This window comes from Anneissia japonica, unplaced genomic scaffold (genome assembly GCF_011630105.1).
Source record: "Anneissia japonica isolate Jap-2015-1 unplaced genomic scaffold, ASM1163010v1 scaffold695_len1296351_cov181, whole genome shotgun sequence".
Lineage (NCBI taxonomy): Eukaryota > Metazoa > Echinodermata > Crinoidea > Comatulida > Comatulidae > Anneissia > Anneissia japonica.
This window is the reverse complement of record NW_022740852.1, coordinates 1,282,011-1,305,689: the sequence shown is the minus strand read 5'-3', so window position 1 is coordinate 1,305,689 and position 23,679 is coordinate 1,282,011. Positions and strand designations below refer to the sequence as shown.

At 36.0% G+C, this 23,679-nt stretch overlaps 2 protein-coding genes across 2 annotated transcripts in view; one reads left to right on the top strand and one right to left on the bottom strand.

Moving 5' to 3' along the window:
• Positions 1-4,328: 4,328 nt before the first annotated feature.
• Positions 4,329-17,234, top strand: LOC117118405 (pre-rRNA 2'-O-ribose RNA methyltransferase FTSJ3-like). Its single transcript, XM_033262989.1, has 17 exons — positions 4,329-4,751; positions 5,842-5,947; positions 6,757-6,883; positions 9,016-9,115; positions 9,358-9,576; positions 10,010-10,218; positions 10,934-11,100; positions 11,908-12,030; positions 12,265-12,394; positions 13,230-13,420; positions 13,618-13,720; positions 14,063-14,156; positions 14,497-14,757; positions 14,981-15,077; positions 15,513-15,597; positions 15,986-16,173; positions 16,847-17,234. The coding sequence occupies exons 1-17, from the start codon at positions 4,685-4,687 to the stop codon at positions 17,052-17,054; spliced, it is 2,475 nt and encodes an 824-aa protein (XP_033118880.1). The 5' UTR covers positions 4,329-4,684; the 3' UTR covers positions 17,055-17,234.
• A 532-nt stretch (positions 17,235-17,766) lies between these two features.
• Positions 17,767-23,679, bottom strand: part of LOC117118406 (importin subunit alpha-4-like) — a gene marked incomplete at its 5' end in the record, with an annotated part of 10,777 nt that continues 4,864 nt past the window's right edge. Inside the window, 6 exon segments of the mRNA XM_033262990.1 lie at positions 17,767-18,855; positions 19,548-19,679; positions 20,147-20,314; positions 20,572-20,666; positions 20,782-20,950; positions 21,591-21,687. Coding sequence (XP_033118881.1) covers positions 18,835-18,855; positions 19,548-19,679; positions 20,147-20,314; positions 20,572-20,666; positions 20,782-20,950; positions 21,591-21,687 — 682 coding nt within the window.

Here is a 23,679-nt window from a genome sequence, read left to right as displayed (position 1 = left end):
TGCTGACTGGAATTGGTCGTTAAGACCATTGTCATCAAGATGCTTGACTAGTTTGGAGACAACAACCTTCTCGAATATTTTGGAAATAAATGGAATGCAGGTTATAGGTCGGAAATTAGAAAATTCAGTATGGTCAATCTGAGGTTTCTTCAAAATAGGTGATACGTACCAAGCCAAGCTTCAGTGCCTCAGGAAATAAGCCAGAAGACAGGGAGGAATTAATGAGTTTCCGAAAGAGACTAATCATAGTAGTGGGCAGAGACACTAAAATATTAGTCGGAAAAGGGTCTAAGGCACAGGTTTTAGTTCCCATGGACTTGACAATATCAATAATATCTTCATTGTTCAGTAAGTTAAAACTCTCAAATTTCGAAAGCTGTAGAGCAGGAGAAGAAGTAGGAAGCCCAACGCTGGGCGATGACTCACTTGGTGTGATTTTGTTACGCAGACGTTTAACCTTCTGAATAAATAATGCATTGAAATCATTGGCCAGCTGAAGGTGGCTCTCAGCAGTTGGAAAAAGATCAGCATCGCAGTTACCAAGAAGCTTTCTAGCAATCTTAAACAGGCGTTTTTGATCGTGACCACAGATATCTATTTGGCCCTGAATGGAGGCGGTGCATTCTTCAACCAGTACACGATGATACTCAATGCACTTTTCTGGTAAGCAAGAAGACTTGCGTGTGTTTTAGACTTTCGCCATTTACGTTCTGCTCTTCGCTTATTCCTTTTGGCATCACGGCATACTGTATTAAACCATTCAGATGATATGCGATCTGACACACATACGGTTTTCAGTGGAGCGAGTTCATCCCTGAGTAAGGTGAGTGAGGAATTATACTCATCAATAGCTGAGTTGATTTGCATTGAGCCAGTAAAGTGCGAGAACTTCTGTGAAATTTGACTTTGGAGGTAGTTAAGGTCGACCCTGTCATACTTTCTATAAGAGATGACTTTTTTTTCCGGGTAAACGGTTTGTTGGCATCTAGACTTGCGTGAAGAAAGTAGTAATCCGACAACGGATATGCATCAATGGATGTACTAGTGATAAGATCAGGATTATTAGTAATAATCAAATCAAGAGTATGCTGGTGTTTATGGGTAGGAACATTAATGAGCTGTGTGAGATTGAATGAACTGAGGACATCTGAAAGCTGGAGCGTATACACATTCAGTGGATCATCAGCATGTATGTTGAAGTCACCTGTAATTATGACATTGGAGGACAATGAGTACTGCTCCACAAGAATTGAAAACTCAGTTAAAAACTGCATGTTCGGACTAAGGAGTGGCCTATAGATGACAAGAAGTGTGATTGTCTTCAAAGGTAACTTGACGATGGCCTCACAAGCTTCAAATGATCGAAACTGGTCAAGTCTACGGCAGTTCGTTGCAAATCGTGTTATAACAGCAACACCGCCACCTCTGCTATTAATCCGAGGAAATGAAAAGAGCCGGTAACCACTTGGTTGGCAAGCTGCGATTAGAGAATTATCATTTACTTGAAGCCATGTCTCTGTAACTGCAATGATGTCGACATCATGATCAACTACATATTGGTGGAACTGTGCAGTTTTGTTGCAAACAGATTGGGCATTCCAAACGGCAACTTTAACTGAACTATGACCGGCCACCATTTTAAATATTTTAATGTCAATACAGCAATGCATTCAATTCAGTTTTCATTCATTAATTACTCTATTAATCGAAATATGAATAGATGGTTATGTTAGGCAGGTTTGCCTTCTGTACACTTTTGCCACTTGAAGAGTTGTTTGTAATTTGAAGTAGTTGTGAAATAATCTGAATTGATAATTAATGATTGCAGGAGACTTAACCCAAAGAAATGGACAAACGTATGGGATACTTTCAACAGCTGCAGAAAGAAGGCTTCCTCAAGGAGTGGCAATGCTGCCAAAGTAATCAAACAATATAGATTTGCAGGAATTTACGTCGTACTTACAACAGGAGTAAGTTCAAGCTAATTTGAAACCAATCAATCCATCCATCAATATACCAATCTATCAATCAACCAATCAATCAATCCAAATTTTAAATGTACATTTTCAATAGGTACATTCAAAGTACTTTGCATGTAAAGAGTAAAATACATTTGAACTAACCACAAATATAGGTACACTGTTCAGTTTAATAGGCCTATTGCAAGGTAACACACATTATCAAAAAGGGTAAATTATTTATTAATTTATTTCCAGAAAAAAAGAAAATACAGTATGTATTACATATGCCAAAATCATTGCATGCTTAACGATGGCATTAACAATAACAAGAAGTAAACATCAAGAATTGCATCACACATGTCTCAATAGGAAAATATAACAAGAATTGGATATGTTACAGCGAATGGACAAAATATGAGAATTAATGTATATCCACTTTATTCGTTGTTTCCATCATAGGACTTCAAGTAACCTCGATGTAGAACTAGCCAACACTGAAATAAGTGATGAGGAAACTTTCGACAGCATTGTAGACAACATAACAGAAGAAAGCTTTCGATTTGATTATAATGATGATGATTACCACCAATCGCAACAACCCCATGAGTAGCAACAACAACCACCACAGCGGATGCAACAAAAAAACAAAACAACAAAGATGAAGAGATGACAATGCCAATGCATCAGTATCAACATCGACTCCATTAAAGATGAAAAGAAAGAGTGATGCCAGTTTTGACTTTGACAAATCCATATTAGAATATTTAGAGCAGAAAAGGGCTCCTTTTACCACAGAAGATGACATCCACACGTTTTTCATGTCTATGGGGGAGACAATAAGGCAGCTGCCAGATAGAGTAAGGGCCGAACTTAAATTAAAAATACACAGACTGATACATGAAGCTGAGATGGATGCCTTGTATTAAGGGACATTACACATGTACATAGTTTTTAATCAATGTTTAAACATTGTATATGACGAAAATAAATGTTTTTTGTTACTATTACCCAGTAGTGTTTCAGATTTTTGTTAATAGTATTTTTTGGCTAAAGACATTGCCAGCTTTTCCTTCCCACTTATGCCTTTTAGGATAACGATTTCTTCCTTCTCTATATCATCTCGAATTGAACCAAGAATGGTATAAATTGTTGTTCAAACATTTTAAAATATTTATAGAAGTTATCTTAATGCTCTCTTATACACATGTTCTCGCATTGTAAAAATGAGGCGGAAGTCGTGCCCACTGTAGGCGGCGCCCTTCTATTTAACCTTGCAAGTTTCCTATACTTCGTGCCCAACGTACAGGGCGCCCTTCTGTTGCTAAGTGTATCCAGACGCAAAAGGCGCCCTTCCTTTTCCACTAATGAAGGAAAACTTTTTCACTAAGTGTGCGTCCGGCCATGCGATTCTGCGCTGTATTGTTGTTTTATTCCTTACTGATTAATGATTATGCTTTAATTGTTTTGTGTATTATTTGGATAATAGCAACGATTTCTACCGCCACCAAGGAGGTTATGTATTCACCGATGTCACTGTCTGGGTGTCTATTCCAGTTTGTTCACCACACCGACAATCAGCAGACGGCGCGCCGTCTCGGACTGTCGGTGTGGCTGTCTCTTATACACATCTAGATGTGTTTTTAGATCCAGCTGTAGGGGGCGTCCCATTTTTCGTATTCCCACCATGCATTTCGGTGGAACACGGTGGAACACTTTTTTTGTGTGGAGAACTCTATCTTGTATTTCTAGTATCTTTGGTTACACAAATATAAAAATATAATGATTATAATTATAGTCCTGTACATTTGTAAAAAAATTAAAAATAAAATTGATTTAGTATACTCTAAATGTTTCCTCAATATATATACTAGAAGTTTTGAAACCAAAGACTAGATAAAATTCATCCAAATTAAAATTGATTTAATAAAGATATATATTATTGTGGAAGTACAACAGATAATTACCATCACAAAGACTTATTGATCCCAACCATGTTAGACAAAGTGGAGTAGAATATTAATGGAATATGCTGGGAATGATGTCGCTTCCATTAGTTTTGTTTCAGTTACTTGTGGAAGGGGGTGAGACGGTTATTCGAGGTTTACTCCTTGGCCAAGCTGAGAGGTTGGATGAAAGTTTGCTCCAGTTGAATATCAGGTTGGATCATTAGAATTACTTAACGGTGTTGGAGTTTGATCTGAAATAAAATAACCAAAATGATCATAAACAAATTAAATTTTAAATATTAACTGTTCGTGAGCTAGAGCACTAGACCATGCCTCCTAAATTGAAAATACAGTAGTAAACAGTTACTGTATAAAAAAATATATCTATATGGCGCCCTCTAGTTTTTTGCAAATTGTTTACGTTGTCAGCAGTGTCTTCATCCAACACGCGCGACTGTCCGCACGCTTCGGTTTGTCGTGTCTTGTATTGTTTCTCAAAAGTTTAAATTTGACTGGCAAAATGATATCTGCTACCAAATTTTAAGCCTAGGCAGATCGCAGTTATCTCAGCTAGGGGCTAGTGACTACACAGACAAGTTCCTAGCCTACACACGTGTGTAGGTACTGTAGCAGGCCACTCGTTGATGATTGATAGGCCGATTCAGGCATCAGAGTACCCGTGTTGAGGTTCTTTACTTCCTCAGTTAATTGACATTTGACTAGCCTAGGCCTAGGATTGTAATCGATTTTGAGGCCTAGGCCTAGTTTATAGAAAAGATGGGAAAGAAATCAAAGGTTGGAAAACAACGGAAAGATAGATACTACCATCTCGCAAAAGAAACTGGTAAGGTACTTTAGTTGTTAGCCTAGGCCTAGTAATGAACTTTTTAGTAATATAGTAGTAGTAGTACTGCACCCTGAACTCCAGAATTAGTATCTTAATGTTAAGGTTAGGGTTCAATATGGTGAAGTACTAAAGTGCAATAGCGCCGGCTAGGCCCTAATAGGCTACTATCTACTAGTCTATATACTACTTACTACTCTAGCCCTAGGCTTTGTTAGGCTGCTAGGGGCTTGGGTCTAGGACGTAGAAGGCTAGGAGGCTTACTACTATTAGGCCTAGGCCCCTAGCTATTATATGATAGGGTAGTAGTAGCCCTACTATAGGCATAGGGGTGTAGGGCCTAGCCTACATACAGCAGAAGGCTTAGGCCTTTTCGTACTTTAAGTAATCCTTTAAAAAAGAAAACAAAAAAGTGGTCTTGGTTGGGGGATTTTGGGCCTGTGCAGGGCTATTTATAGACAAATCCAATAAGGAAAGGGTGCTCTCTACAGTATTTTTGCCACCATTTCCCGGGACCTTCATTGGATTCCCCATGTGCTTGTCAAGTACATGTACCGCGGTGCAAATTATTAGAGTAATTTACAACTGAAACAACATACTGAACATACAATATTCCAATAGGCCTATCATTTTAATTAGCAGATTAACTGATTATGCTTTGAATTCCCCACCTGAGTTAAGCCTGGTTGCGAATGTTTGACTCTCAGACAGCAACCCAATATTAAGCTTTCAGATATTGAAAGACCTGCCATGTGGCCATACTTTAAAGTTTTTCAGTTGTGCAGATGATACAGTACCTCAAAAACCAGCTCAAGCTTGCGCAGAAAATCGCTAGGAAAATACTGTAAGTGCGCAGAAATGTAATTACTGCATAATACATTGTTTATACATTAAGATTACGCCCAAGCCTAATTTTCGGCAAAATATGTGCTGAAATAGCCTCTTAATGCCCAGATGGATTTCTATGCCAAATTTTTGCGTATAGGATATAATCCCCGCGCAGGTCTTACAGTACAGTCTGGCAAAGGCATCCATAGGGAAATAAGCATTTGTTACAAACTGTTTTTTAAACAACAATATTCTCTTTCAGGTTATCGTTCCCGTTCTGCTTTCAAGTTGATTCAACTAAATAGGAAGTTTCAATTTCTTCAGAAATCGCGTGTTCTTGTTGATCTGTGTGCAGCACCGGGAGGATGGTAAGCATTCAAACAAAATGGCATACCACCGTGATTGACCACAAATCACTGTATGGAGACTGCATGGTAACATACTGTTAAAATATAGGCAAATTGCACTGGATTAAATGTGGAAGACCACATTGTGACGATACATGACATGATACAATGAAAATAAAGCTGTGGGTGTTGTTCTGATGATTTTTATGCACACGGTCGTCGGGACCCTGGACAGTATTCCTGGGATGTACAGATATTTCGCGTCACGGTAGACCCGGGAAGTATTACTGTAGTATCTGTTACTGGTCTGGGCATGTGATATGGTCTGCAAAGGGCCAGGAATATGTAGCCGAGGTTGCTCGTATATTTAATTTTATTCAAAATTTAAACCATAAGTGGTCGGAGGGTTCGCTAAACAAGGCTTAAAAGATACAGTAGTCTCGTCTTACATAGTCAATCTAGGTCTGGCTGTGATGTAAGTGTAAAGGTAGGCTAGAAGAAAAGAGCTTGTATCTGAAAACACGAGGCCATGGTCAGGCATAACGAGAGCTTCAACCAAGACTACCCCATCGGCGTTGGCAGAGATGGGGATTTACATTAGAATGTTTTGCCCTGTATAGCTGGGTAAGGGGGAACTACAATTGACAAGTGCATAACATTTAACAAAAATAAATAACATTTATAATAAATATATCATTAATATAATAATTCAATTAGAAAACGTTATTTAATTTTTTATAGTTAACATTAAACACTACACAAACTAAATGTTCTGTACCATACCAATACACATGATATGTTAATTGTTCTTTTTTTTTTTGGATTGACAGGCTTCAAGTAGCAGCCAAGCACATGCCAATATCAAGTCAGATTATTGGTGTTGATCTGTTTCCTATCAAAGCAATCCCAAATGTTGTGACATTCACTGCTGACATCACCACTGAAAAATGTAGACAGGTATCAAGTAACATGAGGCTTGCCATGCCAAAAACCAACATCAGTGACCAAAACTGAAAATTGACTTATTAATATATTCATATTCTCCACATTGTAAGCTTTAAAATGATGGGTCATTTACTGAAATTGACTTACTATTGCCAAATGAGTAAAAGTATTATGACTTCTTTGTACTAAAGCAGAGCCGTAAATAGAGAGAGTTTGGCCAAATAGCTTTCTCGGGATTCTGCTATACATGCGTGTGATTGGGTGGATCGCAATCACATGACTTACACCGGCCATGTTGTCACCAAAACAAAACATTGGCGAGCCACAAACTAACACGATAGGATATATTAAAATCCCATAATTGAATTGTCTTCATGAACAGAATAATAAAATAAAGTTTATGCAGCATCAGTGTTATAAAGTGTTATAAAGCTAATACGCGTACACTCTGTTTGGTAACAACATGGCGCCATGTGCCAAGTTGGCCAAACTCTCTGTCTACGGCTCTGTACTAAAGTATACAATACTGCCACGTTCTTATGCTGATTACTCAGTTTAACAAATAGTTAGTGAGAGTATGCTGGTTTTGGGATGGCAAGTCTCATATAGTTATAATATTCAAATTCAAACTTATATTGCAATTTAATAATAATAATAATAATGGTAGACTTACGTAGAGCATATTGTTAAGCCATCTATGCGCTTCATATCATTACCCTGGTCGTTGGATTAAATGCCTATGGAACACAACCTCATGTTTGCATAATGTTGCAGCACATACTAGTACCTACATAAGCGCATTTCGGTATTTAACCGTACAAGGTACCCACTTATACTCCTGGGTGGAGAGAAGCAATGCAGATAAAGTACCTTGCCAAAGGACACAAATGAAATGCACAGCGAGGGATTGAAACCCCGACCTTGAGGTTGGGAAACTAAACTGTCCCCGCTGCACCAAACAACTTCCAAAAAACATGATTGATCCTATTACCAGAGAAACAAGAAACATATTACTGAACATGGTAGCTATGGGGTAATGCGAAAAAAAATGAAGTGCATGATGACATATATTGAAATATGTTATTAAACAAAACGTACATAAATTACAATTAGAAACTATCAAAATATTTAAAATTATACATAGTCAAAACAGGAGAAATTAGTTTTATATTGTTGATATTGGTGGTTACCTGTAAGATGTGCACCTTCCAATCCCAGTATTTGTTGGTGTGATCCTGACAAGTATTTCATGATTTTTCTGAATAAGTCCATTTTATAAACTTCTTGAAGAGTATGTAAGCTAGGCAGACGCTGTGTCGTATGATGGCTGCAGTGAGTGCCCATTTTTTCGTGTCTACTGCCGCCTCGGGTGTAGACAATTTATCATAGTCTGGCAGTTAAGTCTAGAAGAGTAAATCCGGTAGAGGTCATTTGTGTAAATCCGGTATGGAAGAATGATGGGATGAGTCATAAGCTAAAGATAAAAATGAAAAGCAAGTCCATGAAATATGATGCCATGCTAGATAAGACCCGTCTTACAGGCTATGTTCTCACATGGCTGCTAACGGTTAGCAGGATCCGGATCATGCTAACCGTTAGCTGCCGTGCGTCCATACGAGAAAATCCCAATCCGGATACCAAAAATTTGATGATCGAATCACTGGCCAATAAGAAACTTGAAATTGTAAACACGTACGTGTGATTGGCTGATGATCAAAACGCGCTCAACTTGCTAACCGGTAGCGCTTGCTAACCGTTAGCGGTATCCAGATACTGCTAACGGTTAGCGCTAACCAATCGGGCGTTCTCACCCAGGTGCTAACGGTTAGTGCTAACGGTTAGCGGTATCCGGATACTAAGGCTCTAGTGAGAACCAGGCTACAGTAAAGTTATCAATTTAATTACAAACAACAGAGAGAGCTAGATAAGACTTGTCCTAAAAAGTTCACTTAAACGTCACTACAGTTGCAAAGAACAAAAACATGTAAAAAAGCAGAGGACACACACTCACGCTGGGAGGCCTATTTCAGTTATAAAGCATTGAAGGTCCCAAATGATCGGCTTCACTTTATAGGCAACATTTTAATTTATTTTAAAAATAATTATAAGAATTAAGCAACAGTCTCATTTCTCTTTTTATATAGCTATTGAAAAAAGAATTAAAAACCTGGAAGGCAGATTGCATAATTCACGATGGTGCCCCAAATGTTGGCAAGAACTGGCTACATGATGCTTTCTCACAAGGTAAGTACTGTTGCGTAAGATTCCAAACTGTCTTTGTACATTCTTGTCAATGTTTTTGCACCTATTCCATGCCAAAAACATATTTCTGTATCTTTTGCAGTAATAAATAACTACTATTACTGCCCTGCTTGGTTAATTGTGAAGCCTAAATGAGTGATAATTTTGGTTTAAACGTAGGAACTTCATGCATTTAATTTGGGTAGACATTTACTGAGCGACTTGTTTTTTCTTTTTTTTCTCAGCCCAGTTGACGCTATCCTCCCTCAAGTTGTCTGTAGAGTTTCTAAACAAGGGCGGATGGTTTGTTACCAAGGTGTTTAGATCCAAGGACTACCAGGCATTGCTGTGGGTACTGTACCAATTGTTCAGGAAGGTTCACGCCACCAAACCACAAGCCTCCAGAAATGAATCAGCTGAGATATTTGTTGTGTGCCAAGGCTTCACAGCACCAGATAAAATAGGTAAGGAGGGTGCATTAATTCAATACGTACAAGGTACATAATGCCATATAAACAAATTTTGAATTATTGTAATGTAGTTGAGTTAATGTTCTAGGTAAGTACACATTGGAGTAAAATTTCAAGGTGTCTTATAACTAACATGTCAGAATTAAGAGCTTGTATCTCCAGGTAAAAGATACACAGTTTGTAACCTAAGAAAAAAGGTACACATGCTGGAATTAAAGTTAGCTATCGTGTACATATGTTGACAGGTTATAACCTTTTTACACCTTTTTTTGTGAACCCACATTCTTTGCTGATAATGGTAGTATAAAGAACATTGTCTCTGCACTAAAAAATTAGATATACATACTTTTTATCATGCCTGTCGGTACCATGAAATCATATCTTAATTTCTTCCTCGCAAGTGTTTCTGTCATCTTCCATCTTGCAGATCAGAAGTTCTTTGATCCCAAGTATATATTCAAAGATGTGAATCCAGACCCTAAGAAGAAGCTGACGATTCTGATGGATCCGGCTAAGCTGAAGAAAGCCAAGGCTGTAGGCTATGCTGATGGCGATTACACTCAACATAAAGCTGTTATGATATCTGACTTTCTCAGCACCAACGAACCAATTGAGATGCTGAATGATTGCAATGAGGTATGCTTCAGTTTCATCTGAATTTTGTACACATTAGCATTGGTTTTTAAAGGTAAAGGTAGAATAACCCATAACATTCAGCGTCATTGTGCTGAATTGCATATGGATGTGGTCCGTGTCTACCTAGCTGCCATAAGGAGGCCTAATAGATAGCTACATGTTCAGATCATTCAACAATTATGGGGCTGAAATGAACCATAGCATCGTGGAAACTCCCTACTTTTCCAAAAGATGCAATAAATTCTTTCAAGTGCACATGAGCCAGATGTGTACACTGGACCACCATTTTATCCAAGAAGACTCTGCCAACTAAATCCTGGGTGAGGAGCAGCACCCCTGCCTTACAGCTCAACCACTTGATTTGCCTTTTTAGTTAATGCCACAATCACCAGTATTTTAAAATAGTAGTGTAGTATTTTCGTAATTACATACCTGGATAAACATATTAATTGCCATTGTTCTTAAACAGAATATGTTAATGTATTTGAACTATCCATCCCAGAGCACCATGTTTATGTCTGTGCCCTCATTCTTTCACAAGTTGTGTTTTCAATAAGTTTGTAAGAAGGAATTGTGTATAATTTATACATAATTTGTTTTAATTGTTTTACAAGTGGTGTTAAGAAATAGAAATCATCTTACGAAATTGTTTGATTGTCTTTTAATGGTTTTAATAATATTGAAATTATTTCTCATTAACTGTTTGCATGTGCAGCTTGTATTTGACAGTGACCAGCTTCTAAAGCACAGACTCACAACAGAGGAGATAATGCAGTGCTGTCGTGATATATGTGTCTTGGGTAGACGGGAGGTGCGTGAATTATTGCAGTGGCGTAGCAAACTGCGAAAGCTACTGGCCAAGTGTGAGGACACTCAAGAAAGGTGACTACTCCATTCTTATCATGTTTGAGAGCAGCTTAGCTCAGTCGGTTGACCTTTTGGTAGCCCACTCAGTGGTGTATCTATGAGTCTTGTAGCGGGGATGCTGATGGGGGTGCAAAGGTGAAGTGGTGGGGGGCGGGCTAGATGATCATTTGAGGGGTGCTAACTCGCAAAATAAGGTGATTTTAGATGCTTTTTAACAACTTGACCGTAATTTTTAGGGAGCAGTTCTACAAGTTCTACATTTTCAATATTTACGCTCTGCATTATAATGTGTATCGAGCACTGTACGTTGCTAGTATTGCCAAGTACATTTATTCATTATATATGTATATATATTGTAAATGCACGTGTGTTCTTCAAATTATATATAATTCGTTGAAACAAAAAATTATGACAACAAGGCATGTAGACTGTAGAACACTTCATTTATTTTCGAAAGAAATTTTCGGCCAGTCCTCTGGCCTTCATCAGCTTTACTGAATGTACAAGTTGGCTGTTACNNNNATACAATAGAGGTGTAGACGGATTATAGGCCAATTATCTAATAGTTTATGCGGTAATATATAAAGAGAAATCCGACAGAGAACAAAGTGGTCAAGTATAGAGATAGTGGTGTTATAGATTAAACAATTCTTAATTAAGCATGCATAGTAGAACAATATGGTGGGAAGCGGACTTAACTACACAATGTTAGGAGTAGTATAATATATATACAACTGAATGGATTTTTATTTCTTAGACATTCTTGCGTTAAATACTACTAAGATATACATTTGTAATAATGTTCATTCTTTATGATTGTAGGAGTAAAAAGGAAGATGGCGATTCAGAGCAGGAGGACAAAGATGATGGATCTAGTGATGAGGAGGCACAGATAAATGAAGAACTTGTAAAACTGAAAGCTGCAGAGAAAGCTGAAGCCAAAAGGTAAGAAATTTCAATCCTTCGGTATGTGTTTTATATGATTCTATGGCAATTTTTGACCATTATATCTGAAATCGGTCATTTATTAAATCAAACGCCAAAACTTAATACTTCTAGCTTAAGAATATTTATCATGAAAAATCAAACAGAACTTAAAAGAAAACTCTGTTGGTTTATGAAGTGATATACTGTAAAGTTTAATTTTCTTGAATATTATTATTACTTTTCTTTTTGCAGAAAGAGAAAGGACACTATTAAGAAAAGGCGGAAGTTGCGGGAAAAACTTCAGAAGCTCGGAAATGTTGGAGATCATCTAGAGGCAGATGATGTTTCCTTGTTTTCTCTCAAGAAAATTCATAGTAAAAAGGTTTGATTCATTTATTACATTTTGGCCAAATACAAGAATTATTTTGAAAGTAATGTAACTTAGTTAAACTCTATAGTTTACTGTAATTATGCTTGTATACTACTGTTCATATTTTTATGCCCTATTGTTAAATGTTTCCTAGGCTATCCTGAAATGTCCATGCTTGAGGCATTCACCCTCCATGGATTTCACATTTGTAGTCACCGGAAATTTCAAAGTTCACTGTGTGAAGGAAAGTGTGTGACCCAATTATATTTGTTAGTCTTTAATGTGCTGTCAGCTTGTTTGTATTCTCTACTTAGGTCAATGTGGCTATTCACACTTTCATCATCATACCCATAATTGTGTTAGTAATGATTTAGTGTGAGCCCGTATTTATGTTTCCTAGCTTGTTGAAATCCTAAGCCTTATCCTTAATGAGAGCAGCTAGCTCAGTGAGCTAATCTGGTGGTAGCCACTGTGTGTGCGCTGAACCGTTGAGATCTTGAGGTCCCCGGTTCAATTCCCATCGCTGCTCTTCTTGTGTTTTAGCTGGAGGGCTGAAATGCAAGTTTCAAAAGCGCACCGTCGTTCAGATCAGACGTTTAAGCAGCTGGTCCCGCGTGCATGTTAAGGAACGCAATACACTCTTTGGGAAAGAGTAGGGGATTGTCTCCCGGTGTACTGCCCAGTTCATCACCAGAAGGACCCCACTGGAAATAAGTCTCAGGATTTCATTGGGTTATCCTTGGTGTGTATCACACTGAAGAAATCCAATCCAATCCAATTCTATGCACCGATTCTGTGATTGGCTGAGATCTGAATAACTGACAACTACTTTGTTTTCAAATATCAGCAACTGGAGGAGATTGACAGAGGAGACTTGGATACAGTTGAAGTAGATGAGGATGAAGATCTTGCAGAGGTCATTGAACTTAGCGAGGATGAAGAGGATATAGACAGTGGTCTGGATTCGGATGAAGCAGATCTTCTTAGACAAGAGAAGTCGATCGAGGAGGTAGTAGTTGAAGAAGACCAATCAGATTAGTAAGTGTCATCATGAGTCAGTCAATCAATTTCTGTATGCATATTTCTCCTCTGGCCTTCGCTGGTCCAAACGACAACATGAATATAATCATATTGTGAATTAAAGGCAATACACCAATAGTTTGAATGTAAAAAAATTCCTAACAGAACATTTGACAATTGGTTACATGTTAAATGTTTTGTCGTCATTATTTTAGTGAAATGGAGGATGGTGAGGCAGCAAATCCATTAATGGTAGATCTAGAGCAAGAAGATAAATCATCAAGGTTAGAGAGGCAAACTAATTTGTGGTTTGATAAGGTAATCAAAATCAATCAATCCATTTAAACTTAATTAAGGTGTATAGTTCCTGTACTAGGGTATTCCTGTAGGAAGGGTATTTTAGCAGGGAGGGTATTATATAACACAGAGGGTAAAGTAGTAGAGAGGGTATAGTGTTTGCCTTTGATCAGCCTGCCGTATTTTCATTTTATCGCAATCAGAAATTCTGTTGTCATGGTAAAATCCACTTACCTTCTATTAAAGTCATCTTGAGATGATCTGCCCATTGTATTAGTCGCTTCATACATACACACAAATTAAATTATAGGAATATAATAAACCAGTATGTAATACAAATCATTTCTTTCGGTTACATTTTAGGAAATATTTTCCGGTTTAGAAAATGATGAAGATGAAGATTATGAGATTTCGCAAATGACGGAACACTACAAAAAGGAAGGTGGTTCCATATTAGGTAAAGTAACTTCCATATATTGATTTTTAATTAACTACTATAAATGAAACTTTCCTTTAGTACACATGACGCAAATCCCCAAGATATACAACATGCAATTTAATTAAGTAGACCATTATAAGATTGGAAAATGTTCAGGTTTTAACTACCCATTGTATATTTATAGCATTCTCGGATGCTTTAAATGATGATTTATGGCACAGTGTATTTACAGTATACAATAAACTTAGAATAGTGATCACAGATAAGTGCTATAAATACAAAAGCTGTTAGGATTAGTTAAGTATTATCTCTGGTTTATACTCAGCTTTTAATAATTTACTCTGAATTATGACTACAGAAAGGAAAAAGAGACAATCGAAGAAACACAAAATAACTAAAGATGAAGAGAGTTACTCATCGGAGGAAGAACAGGAGGATGATAGTGATGGCGAAGATGACAAGATTCAAAAGAAAAATGGTCCTGTGATTTCTGGAGAGATAAGTGGTGACAGTGATAGTGATTATGACGATGAAGTGCTTGTCAACAGCAAAGAGGAAAAATCAACCAAAAAAGCAAAGAAGCGAAAATCATTTGAAGTGGTTCCGGCTGAAGGTCCAGGTAAAAGTAATCCAAAATATTTGCCATTATACAAAGTCACACACAGTTGATTGTTTACGCCAATAGTTGCATGACAACTAGATGCTCAAAAGTATGGCACTTAGTGCACTGATGGGAAAAAACCAGTTGGTGATCAAGAGAGAGGTGAAAACCCTCCTTTTTTGTGATTAATAAAAATAATGATGTTTGCATTTGAACTTATTCTCACTTTTTTTACCCATAGTTCCACGACAACTAGATCCCCAAAGCTTGGCACTTGGAACACTGATGGCAACGTCAAAGAAGAAGAAAAGGGAGATTATCGAAGGTGGATTCCACAGGTAAATTCAACTTGCATAGTGGCGTAAAAAGAAAAGAATTGAGCAGTATAAGAAATATCAGTTGGTTTTTGTGCTTTAATTCAAAATGCCCTAAGCATTAACTTCTATTTCTATTGTGTAACTGGAGGTAATTAATAAAGATATTGAATATAAATTTCAGACAGACTACAATAACACATATATTTTATATACATTTTCTTTTAGAAAGTGTATATTTTTTATGGGCTATAAGTAATATTTGTTTATTGTTAAGGATAGGGTTGGAGTGCGTCATCATTAATCATCAAGGCAGTGTGGAGTAAATAAACAGGCATTTTTGCCAGCAAAATATCTAATGTAAAACCAGAATGCTCGCTTTTATTTTAGCAAACTGTCAAGTGAAAACCGGTGAATTGCAACCCAAGTGAAATTAGACTTTATTGTTTGTGTTTACAGGTATACATTCAATGATGAAGGCCTTCCTGAATGGTTTGTAGAAGATGAGGCAAAGCATTACAAGAAACACCTACCAGTTACCAAGGTTAGATTTAAAGCTGGTAGCATAAACACCCATACATATACATACACACTACCGCAAAAGTGTGAACAGCCATGAAGGTTAGATTTAAAGCAAGTACCACACAAAACCACCCACAGACACCCAGCACTCACTCCCCTAATTCCAGCAACAAACAGTAATACACACCTGACTGGATTTTAAATTTTAGAGCCCTAGCATAACTTTGCCGAACAGTGTTATCCATGTGGGTGTACATTTGAGCAGTGGTTGGATCATTGATGTTGCATTAACATAAACAAAGTACAGTATTGTTCAATAGCCAAGATATCATTTACCATTGATTTCCAGCACATACAAATCCCAAACCATTAGCATGGTTAGAAATTCTTGCATGATTCCATTTTTATAGGAATTGGTGGAGGAGTACAAGGCCAGGCTAAAAGAAATTAATGCACGTCCCATCAAAAAGGTTGCAGAGGCAAAAGCAAGAAAGAAAAAGAAGGCAATGATGAAAATGGAAAAACTAAAGAAGAAAGCTGAAGCAATAACTGATACTGTTGATACCTCTGCTAAGGAAAAAATGAACCAAATAAAGAGGTATAAAGTCTACATTGTTAATGATAGAATGTGTGGGTGATGTGGTTATATTAGTCCTATTAGTTCAGAAGTAAAGTTATGACAAATGTAAAATTTCATGCGCATGTTACTTTAGATGAGTGCCCACATGATGCATAATGTCCTTTCTACTTCAAAGCTAGTTCAAAGCTTAGAAGTAACTATGCTAATTTTCCCAAGTGATAATCACCACTTTTTTGAAAATGTGAACAATTATGAAAACATCAAGTCACAGGAAATGTTATTTTGGCACTCATTTGTAGGTCTTCCAAAAAAATTGAGGTTAAAATAAAATTCACATGCAAGTGTGTCTACAAAGCACTACTCTGAGTGCACAACATGTAAACTGCTACTTCAAAGCTTACTACTGACTTGTCTGAACGTGCCTAATGTTATCCTTAAATCTTTTTTAGTCGTTGGGTTCGAGAATAAAGTTATAATATTAAATTGTATAGAATATGGAGCTATGTGGTTAAGGTGTTTGCAGCTGTTATAAGCCAATTTAAAAAACAAATTGGCAATTCTTGGTTTAATGTTAGTCACTGATATAGCATAATTCATGTGCAGGTAGTTTTGATGTTACTACTAATGCTTTATTTTTATTTTTAACTAGAAAATGATATTCTAAGCTTTCTTCTATTTGTTTTTGTAACAGTTTGTACAAGAAAGCTGGTATGGGAAAGAAGAAGAAAACTGAAGTGAAATATGTAAGGGCACGTAAAAGTCTAGCAGGGAAGAAGGCAGTCCGTCCCAAAGGAATCAAAGGGCCATACAAGATGGTCGACCCAAGGATGAAAAAGGAAGTCAGAGCCAAACAAAGATCAGAGCAAAGGAAAAAGAAAGGCGGAGGAAGGAAAAGGTGACTTTAGCTCCAGTCATGTGTGAGTCAATCAAGCAAGAAAAGAAATGAATAGCCACATTACATGACAAAGTAGAATTCCACGGCTGTTGTTTAGCATTGAAAGAGACTTACCTTTATGTAAATTTCATAATGTTATTATGAAATTAGTTTAACATGAATAATATACATGAATGTAAAAGAATGATGATGTACTTGTGTTTGTTTTTGTTTTTGTGATTTTATTTATCATGGGTACTAGAATACATTACACCACCAGCCAATCTGACTGACTGTATGCAAAGATTATAGAAAAAAAATGAAAGCAAATTTTGGAATGCTTTATGTTAAGCCGATGAATGCACCTTCCGGCGAGCGAAAGACGATGCAACGCTGTCTACTGACTATCAGTGGCAGTCTAAATGGATCTTCATTAAAAAAAAATATCTGTTGGGTCAGTGCACAAAGTGAGTACCTGGCTACAGACAAATGTATCCAAGCACTGATAAGCAATTAGAATAGCTGCATATAGTACACCAACGGAAAATTATTATATGAAGGTTAGATTTAAGGCCTAAAAAAAAATTCCTTACCTGGCTTTTTCCACACACCGAAAAAAAAATCAACAAACCATGTACGGTTGGAATAGGAAAATATCATTGGGAGTTGCAGTGATGATGTCATGAATGACTTATGTTTATTATTACACAAAGTAAAAAAAACTCCCTGAGTACCAGTTTTGGATTTGAAAATTTTATTAAAAATATTTCTAGTAGCAACAATTTAGTTGTGTATTGACATAATACAGTATTAAACAGGTCCATAAAAGTATCAGAAAATTATTTAAATATAATTATTAGTACTATGTCAGCGTAATATCCACCTATAATAGATGATGATGGCATTTTCCTTGGTCATTGGATTTATACACAGCTCATACCATGCACTCCCTAATCTGTCAAAGGATTTAGCATTACAAAACAAACAATGCTGCCTACCATCTGTCTCCGATATTTCAAAGATAAGTAGTCTTCTGAAAAAAATTATTGACTCAAGAAAATAAACACCAACAAATTCAAAAGTACTTGCTTCCTGGTAAACTGTCCATAACCATAATTAATTACTTAATTAGAGTACAGTCCATCAGATACCCAAGTTTCCTTTGGAGAAGCCTAATAAAAATCTGCAGTTCCTGTATTCATGTGACCAGCTAGAGTTCTAGGAACTAAACTAGCCCATCTCTCGCAAATTTACTTTTTGCATGTTTTTATCTACATTATTGCTTCTTTGAACTCTGCTGGCTATGGGTATCACCATGTCCATCAAACCTCTGGTACTTGCTTCATGTTAATATATGTCGGCTATAATTCAATTAGTTTCTCAGTCATCTGAGGAGCACCATTTTCAATTATTGATAGGGTACTTTTGATGGCACATAGTCCATCACTTGATAAAGAATGAATGAGAGTATATGATGGAACACGGGCTGTCTCAGACTTGACAACAGGATGCTGTGCTAGCAGAGAAAAATTTCTCTAGTTAGATGGAGCTTGTCAAAAAAGTTAATTTGCTAATCCAACCAAACATCTAAGTTACAGTTCCTAAAATAGGGCTGTCTGAGGGATTTATCCTGTCCATTGTCCTCAGATGGCAAATTCCTGCAGCAGTCAATGTCTGATAACATAGGAGACCGGAGGTCTGCTTTTCTGTCTTGGAGACTGGAAGCCTGCTCTTCTGTATGGGATCCTTTAATGCCCATTGTTCAGCAGCTCTTGTGCCCTCTATGGGGCACAAATTCACCTTCCTCAGCTGTCTACATCACATTCCTGAAAAATGGATAACTTTACAGTACCGTATTAGAAGATTCATTCATCTTAATAATCATTGTTCAAAAAATGTCATCCATCAACTTCAGTGATACACAATGCATTATGTCATTGTACTTGTGTTGCCATTGCAAATGGCAACAAATAACTAGAGGGTGCACTTGCTTAACCTCTAGTCTGTCAATGTCACGTTAGTTTCGATTGAAAAAAAAAAACAATATGACCACTAAAAGAAGATTATAGTTTCAATTTTAAAAAAACCAATGGCCATTATAAGAAGATAGGTTGCATGGTTTTGAAAGCAGTTTCTTGTCATTTCTCATAGCATAAGGATATTTAAAAAACACTGAAAAAAAGATGAAACAGCAGTAGTGTTAACTGGTATAAGGGAATATCTTGTACTCATTGAATGTTGCTCTTTTGGCATTCCATATAAAAACATATGGAATGCAGAAATACACCATTTTGCTTCAGTAAACAACACGTGACAATGAACCCTCCATAAAATTAATTATTTTTCCCTCAATTAGGCTGAAATATGGAATTATATTCACTTTGTGAACTGGAGACTTTGATGATTTATGTCGTTACAGTTTCCCAGACCGGTAAGTTTGAATACGTTATCTGAAGCGTTACAAAACTGTGCTAATAAGCATAATTACAATAAACACAATATTTAAAGAAAGGTTCACCTCTGTCTCATTAGCATCACTGAAATACCTATCCAGCATCTGATGTGCTAATTCCTGAATGATGTGGATAGTGTGATTGGCAAGTGGTTCCAGATTATCAACACCACCTTGCTCTTCAAAAGCTTTCCTGCTCTGTAAAGGAAAATAAGATTATAGAATTAATTACTAACTATGGTGGGATAAGGATGTTAATAAGAATTCTATAATATTTCTGATAATAATCATACTCATATTAGCATTAATAATATATAAATGGTAATAAAACTAATATTAATATCAAATAATCATACTCATATTAGCATTAATAATATATAAATGGTACTAAAACTAATATTAATATCAATATTATTTTTTTGCTTTAAAGAAATATCAGTGTTTTCCATTTTTGTCCATATTAAATAAAAAAATCCAAAATATATAACTTAACATTGAACAATAAGAAAAATATTGGTAATAATAATATTAATACAAATTGTTAATAATAAAAATATATTTTTATGGTTTAGATCAAAGAAAATAGAAAATCACAGCCTGTAAATTTTGTGCTTAAGCATGTATTGTTCAGAGATAAGACTGAATTAGAATGTAATGACCATTACCATTTCACAATGCATTAGCATCATGCTAATAAAGTTGAGGGCTCTGGTGAGCAGTTCAGGGTCCGGTGACTTGAGGAAGGCCAACACTGCAGGGATGGCACCATGCTGCAGGAGCTGATGGCAGCTGTCGGAGCCACTATAGGCTAGATTGCAGAGACAGACAAGAGCCTGGAATGTAAAAAAAATATAGAAATTTACTTTAAGCTACTTTCCCTGTCAAACGTACTATAAAATAATTAATATGCATGTTGAGTAAGTAAACTTGTTGGAAGAGAGCAGGGGATTGACTGTCTTCCGTTGTACTGCCTGGTGTACCTAGGGTGGAAGTACACTACTAAGGAGTCCAAGGGCCAACACATTCCTAGTTAGTTTCTTTAATCTGCTTTTTTTTGTAAACTTATTAATATTAACAAAAACAGATTTACCTCTTTCTGAATGTCAAATGTTTCTGCACATCTTTGTACAATGTAGGTTATGATGTCTGGTATTTTAGCAACAGATTTGCAAAGGTCAACATGAACTATATAAAAAAAAAAATAATAATTTTTTTAAACTGACGGAGAAAGATACTCCCTTAGATTATTAATAAAAATAACAATCACCAATCCACCATCATTATATAAATGTAACCATACCTAGTATGTTGCTAAGCAACCATAAACTTTCCTTCCTGATGTGCCTGTGTGGAGAGTTTAGTAGAAATGGAAATGCTGTCAGGAGGCAGTCATTTTGTGTCACCATCTTTGTGTTATGAATTGGTCCGCTACACAAGTTACCAAGACAACGAATAAGCGGAGTCAGTGCCTATAGAATTAATCACAACAAGTATGTAAGACATAAAACAAAAGTGAATTTACACTAGAATATGAGATAAGCAATAAATGCAGCCTTTTTCATTCATAATTAGGATATTTGTTGTTAACTCAGACTTTACATTGGTAAATCTTACTGTAGTTAATAAATTACTAATTGAAAGGAAAAACTACCCTCTCCATTGGACAACTAAAGTAGACTTTGTAAAACAAGCAAAAAAAAACCAAAAAAAAACCCAACAAAACACTGGATTAAGAATAAACAAGGGAAGAATAAAACTATAATAATAATAATAATAATAATAATAATATTAATAATAATAATATTAATAATAATAATAATAATAATAATGTAATTATTATGATTTATGATTGTTGGTTGAAGAATTGCATGGGTCCAAGTCTCCTGCAAGTTGCAAAATGCTTCAGTAATTTGACTCGGTCTCTCATCCCAACAAGCAAGCTAAAATCTCACATAAACCAAACCCTCTTCTGCAAATTCAAATAAAGGAATATTATTTTATCTTGATTTTTCTACTAATAAAATATTACTTTTCTCCCCAAAGTTGTTTTAGTAATTATTAAATCTTTTTTTCTGTATATTTTTCACATTACCATATTAAAACTCTTACCTGCACATTCTGTACCTCTGTTGAGGCAATCTGGCTAGCAACATCGACAATTTTTGGGATAGCATCATGAGAGATGAATGCTTCTTCAAATTCACCACTGAAAAAAAAAAAGAACAAAATGATATCAAAATCAAAAAATGATATATCATATAATTTTATTCTAAATAAAAACTTTTAGGCACACACATCAGTGGTGTCTCTAGGATATATTTTCTGGGGGGAGCTGAGCTGTCCGACAGAGGGGACTTGGGCTCGTAGGCCCGAGCTGGGGGAAAGGTTTGAGAGGGTGTTCCCCCTCCCAAATGAGATTTTTTGAGAATAGGAACCTCTAGATGGCCAGAAATGACACTCTCTGATTGTGACAGACATGTGTTGGCTTGGCGTGGGCCTATTTTTATATATTTGTTAGTTCAACTGCTCGACAAGCTCTGTCCGATGGGTGGGGGGGGGGCTTGACCTGTCCGTTTCGTTAAATGCATATGTTTTTTTTGTTGATTGTCTTAAATATATCACTCTTTCTAAAATATTGAGCAAATTAATATACTGTCTTAATAAACAATGCAACCAGACAAGACCATTTTGAACATTGTGTTACTGGGCCTTTTGCTGATACAATGTATTTTTATGTTATTGGACAAATCCGATAGACTAATAGTCACCTAAGAGTACTCCTTGTAAATTCTAGGATCAATTTATGAAAAGCAAGTGTTTGCAATTGGATAAAGCAGCAATGACACACTGGTCGTTACTCTAAGCTCCGTCTTACAACGAAAATCCCTGCTCATTGATCATTGCTAATAACAGATCACGTTCATTCTTTTGCGAGATTTAGTAGTGAGGCTGATAACCTTTACTAGAGAGAATAACATAAAAACATTAACAGAAACCAACATTAACTGCCATGTATAATCTCATATGCATAGTTCATTGTCTGGTAAATAGTATTTTTTTACATTAGACACAAAGCACATCCCTGTCTACGACAACGATGCGACCTTATGCAGAGTATCGGGAACTATTTAATCATAATCCGCATCCATTAGTGGTAGATAAATAAAAACATTTCTGCGATAAATTGTTCTTCCGAGGTTTGAGATTGAAACAGAGCAAGTTTTGTTTTCAATGGGTAAATGTACCCAATTGATGTAGTATTGTAAAAAAATAAGTAAATATGATAATTAATTAGCTAATAAGGTAAATAAAATAATTAACTTCTTTTTGCAAATATTATAAAAATCCTGATATCTCACTTGCAAAGAAAAGGTGCTATATAAATGATATAAATAATAATATTAATAACAATATAAGGTACAAATATGTTGCTAATTCAGGCAGTATCTACTGCTGCAAAAGAGTGTAGACACAAACATGTCAGAGATTCTGTTAGGTGTGAAGATTTAATTTAGGATCTATTCTTTTTGCAATCATTTTATTATTATGAGAAAAATACACAAAATGGAAATTTCATATAAGTTTAACCAAATTCCACATGTCTAGGTAGATAACAAGCATAAAAACTTAAGTTCCTATTCAACCTCTGAAATTACTATAAAAATTATTTACAAAGAATATTGTATAAATCATCTCAATCTCCCCTCCCCTCTCCCACCAACCTTATTATCTTCTTAAGCATTCTCCCAAAAATTCTAGAGTACCTCTTTATTACAAGATATCTTTAGAGAACATTAGCAAGAAAAGCTAATTTTTCTCTAGTACACTGATAGGATTCCAGACTTAATGATAACATCCAATCTAATGTGTAGTCTATAAAAGGATAATGTAAATAATGAGAGTGAAACGCACTCCATTCTAGAATAACATTAACATGTGTAATAAAAGTATAATTACCAACCTTGCCATTGCATACATGAGAACCCATGCAATCTCCGCCAATACAGGCAAGTTGTCGGCTTCAGCATTAACATGTTGTAATAACATGGGCGCAATCCCGGCACTGACCAAAACTCTTTTAAAAGACAAAAAAATAAAGAAAAATATGTACTGTAATTAAACTTAGTTTAAAAATATATATATTACATCATGGAAGTTTAAATGTTCTTTTGAGTTGTATATGTTTTATTTGAGAAAT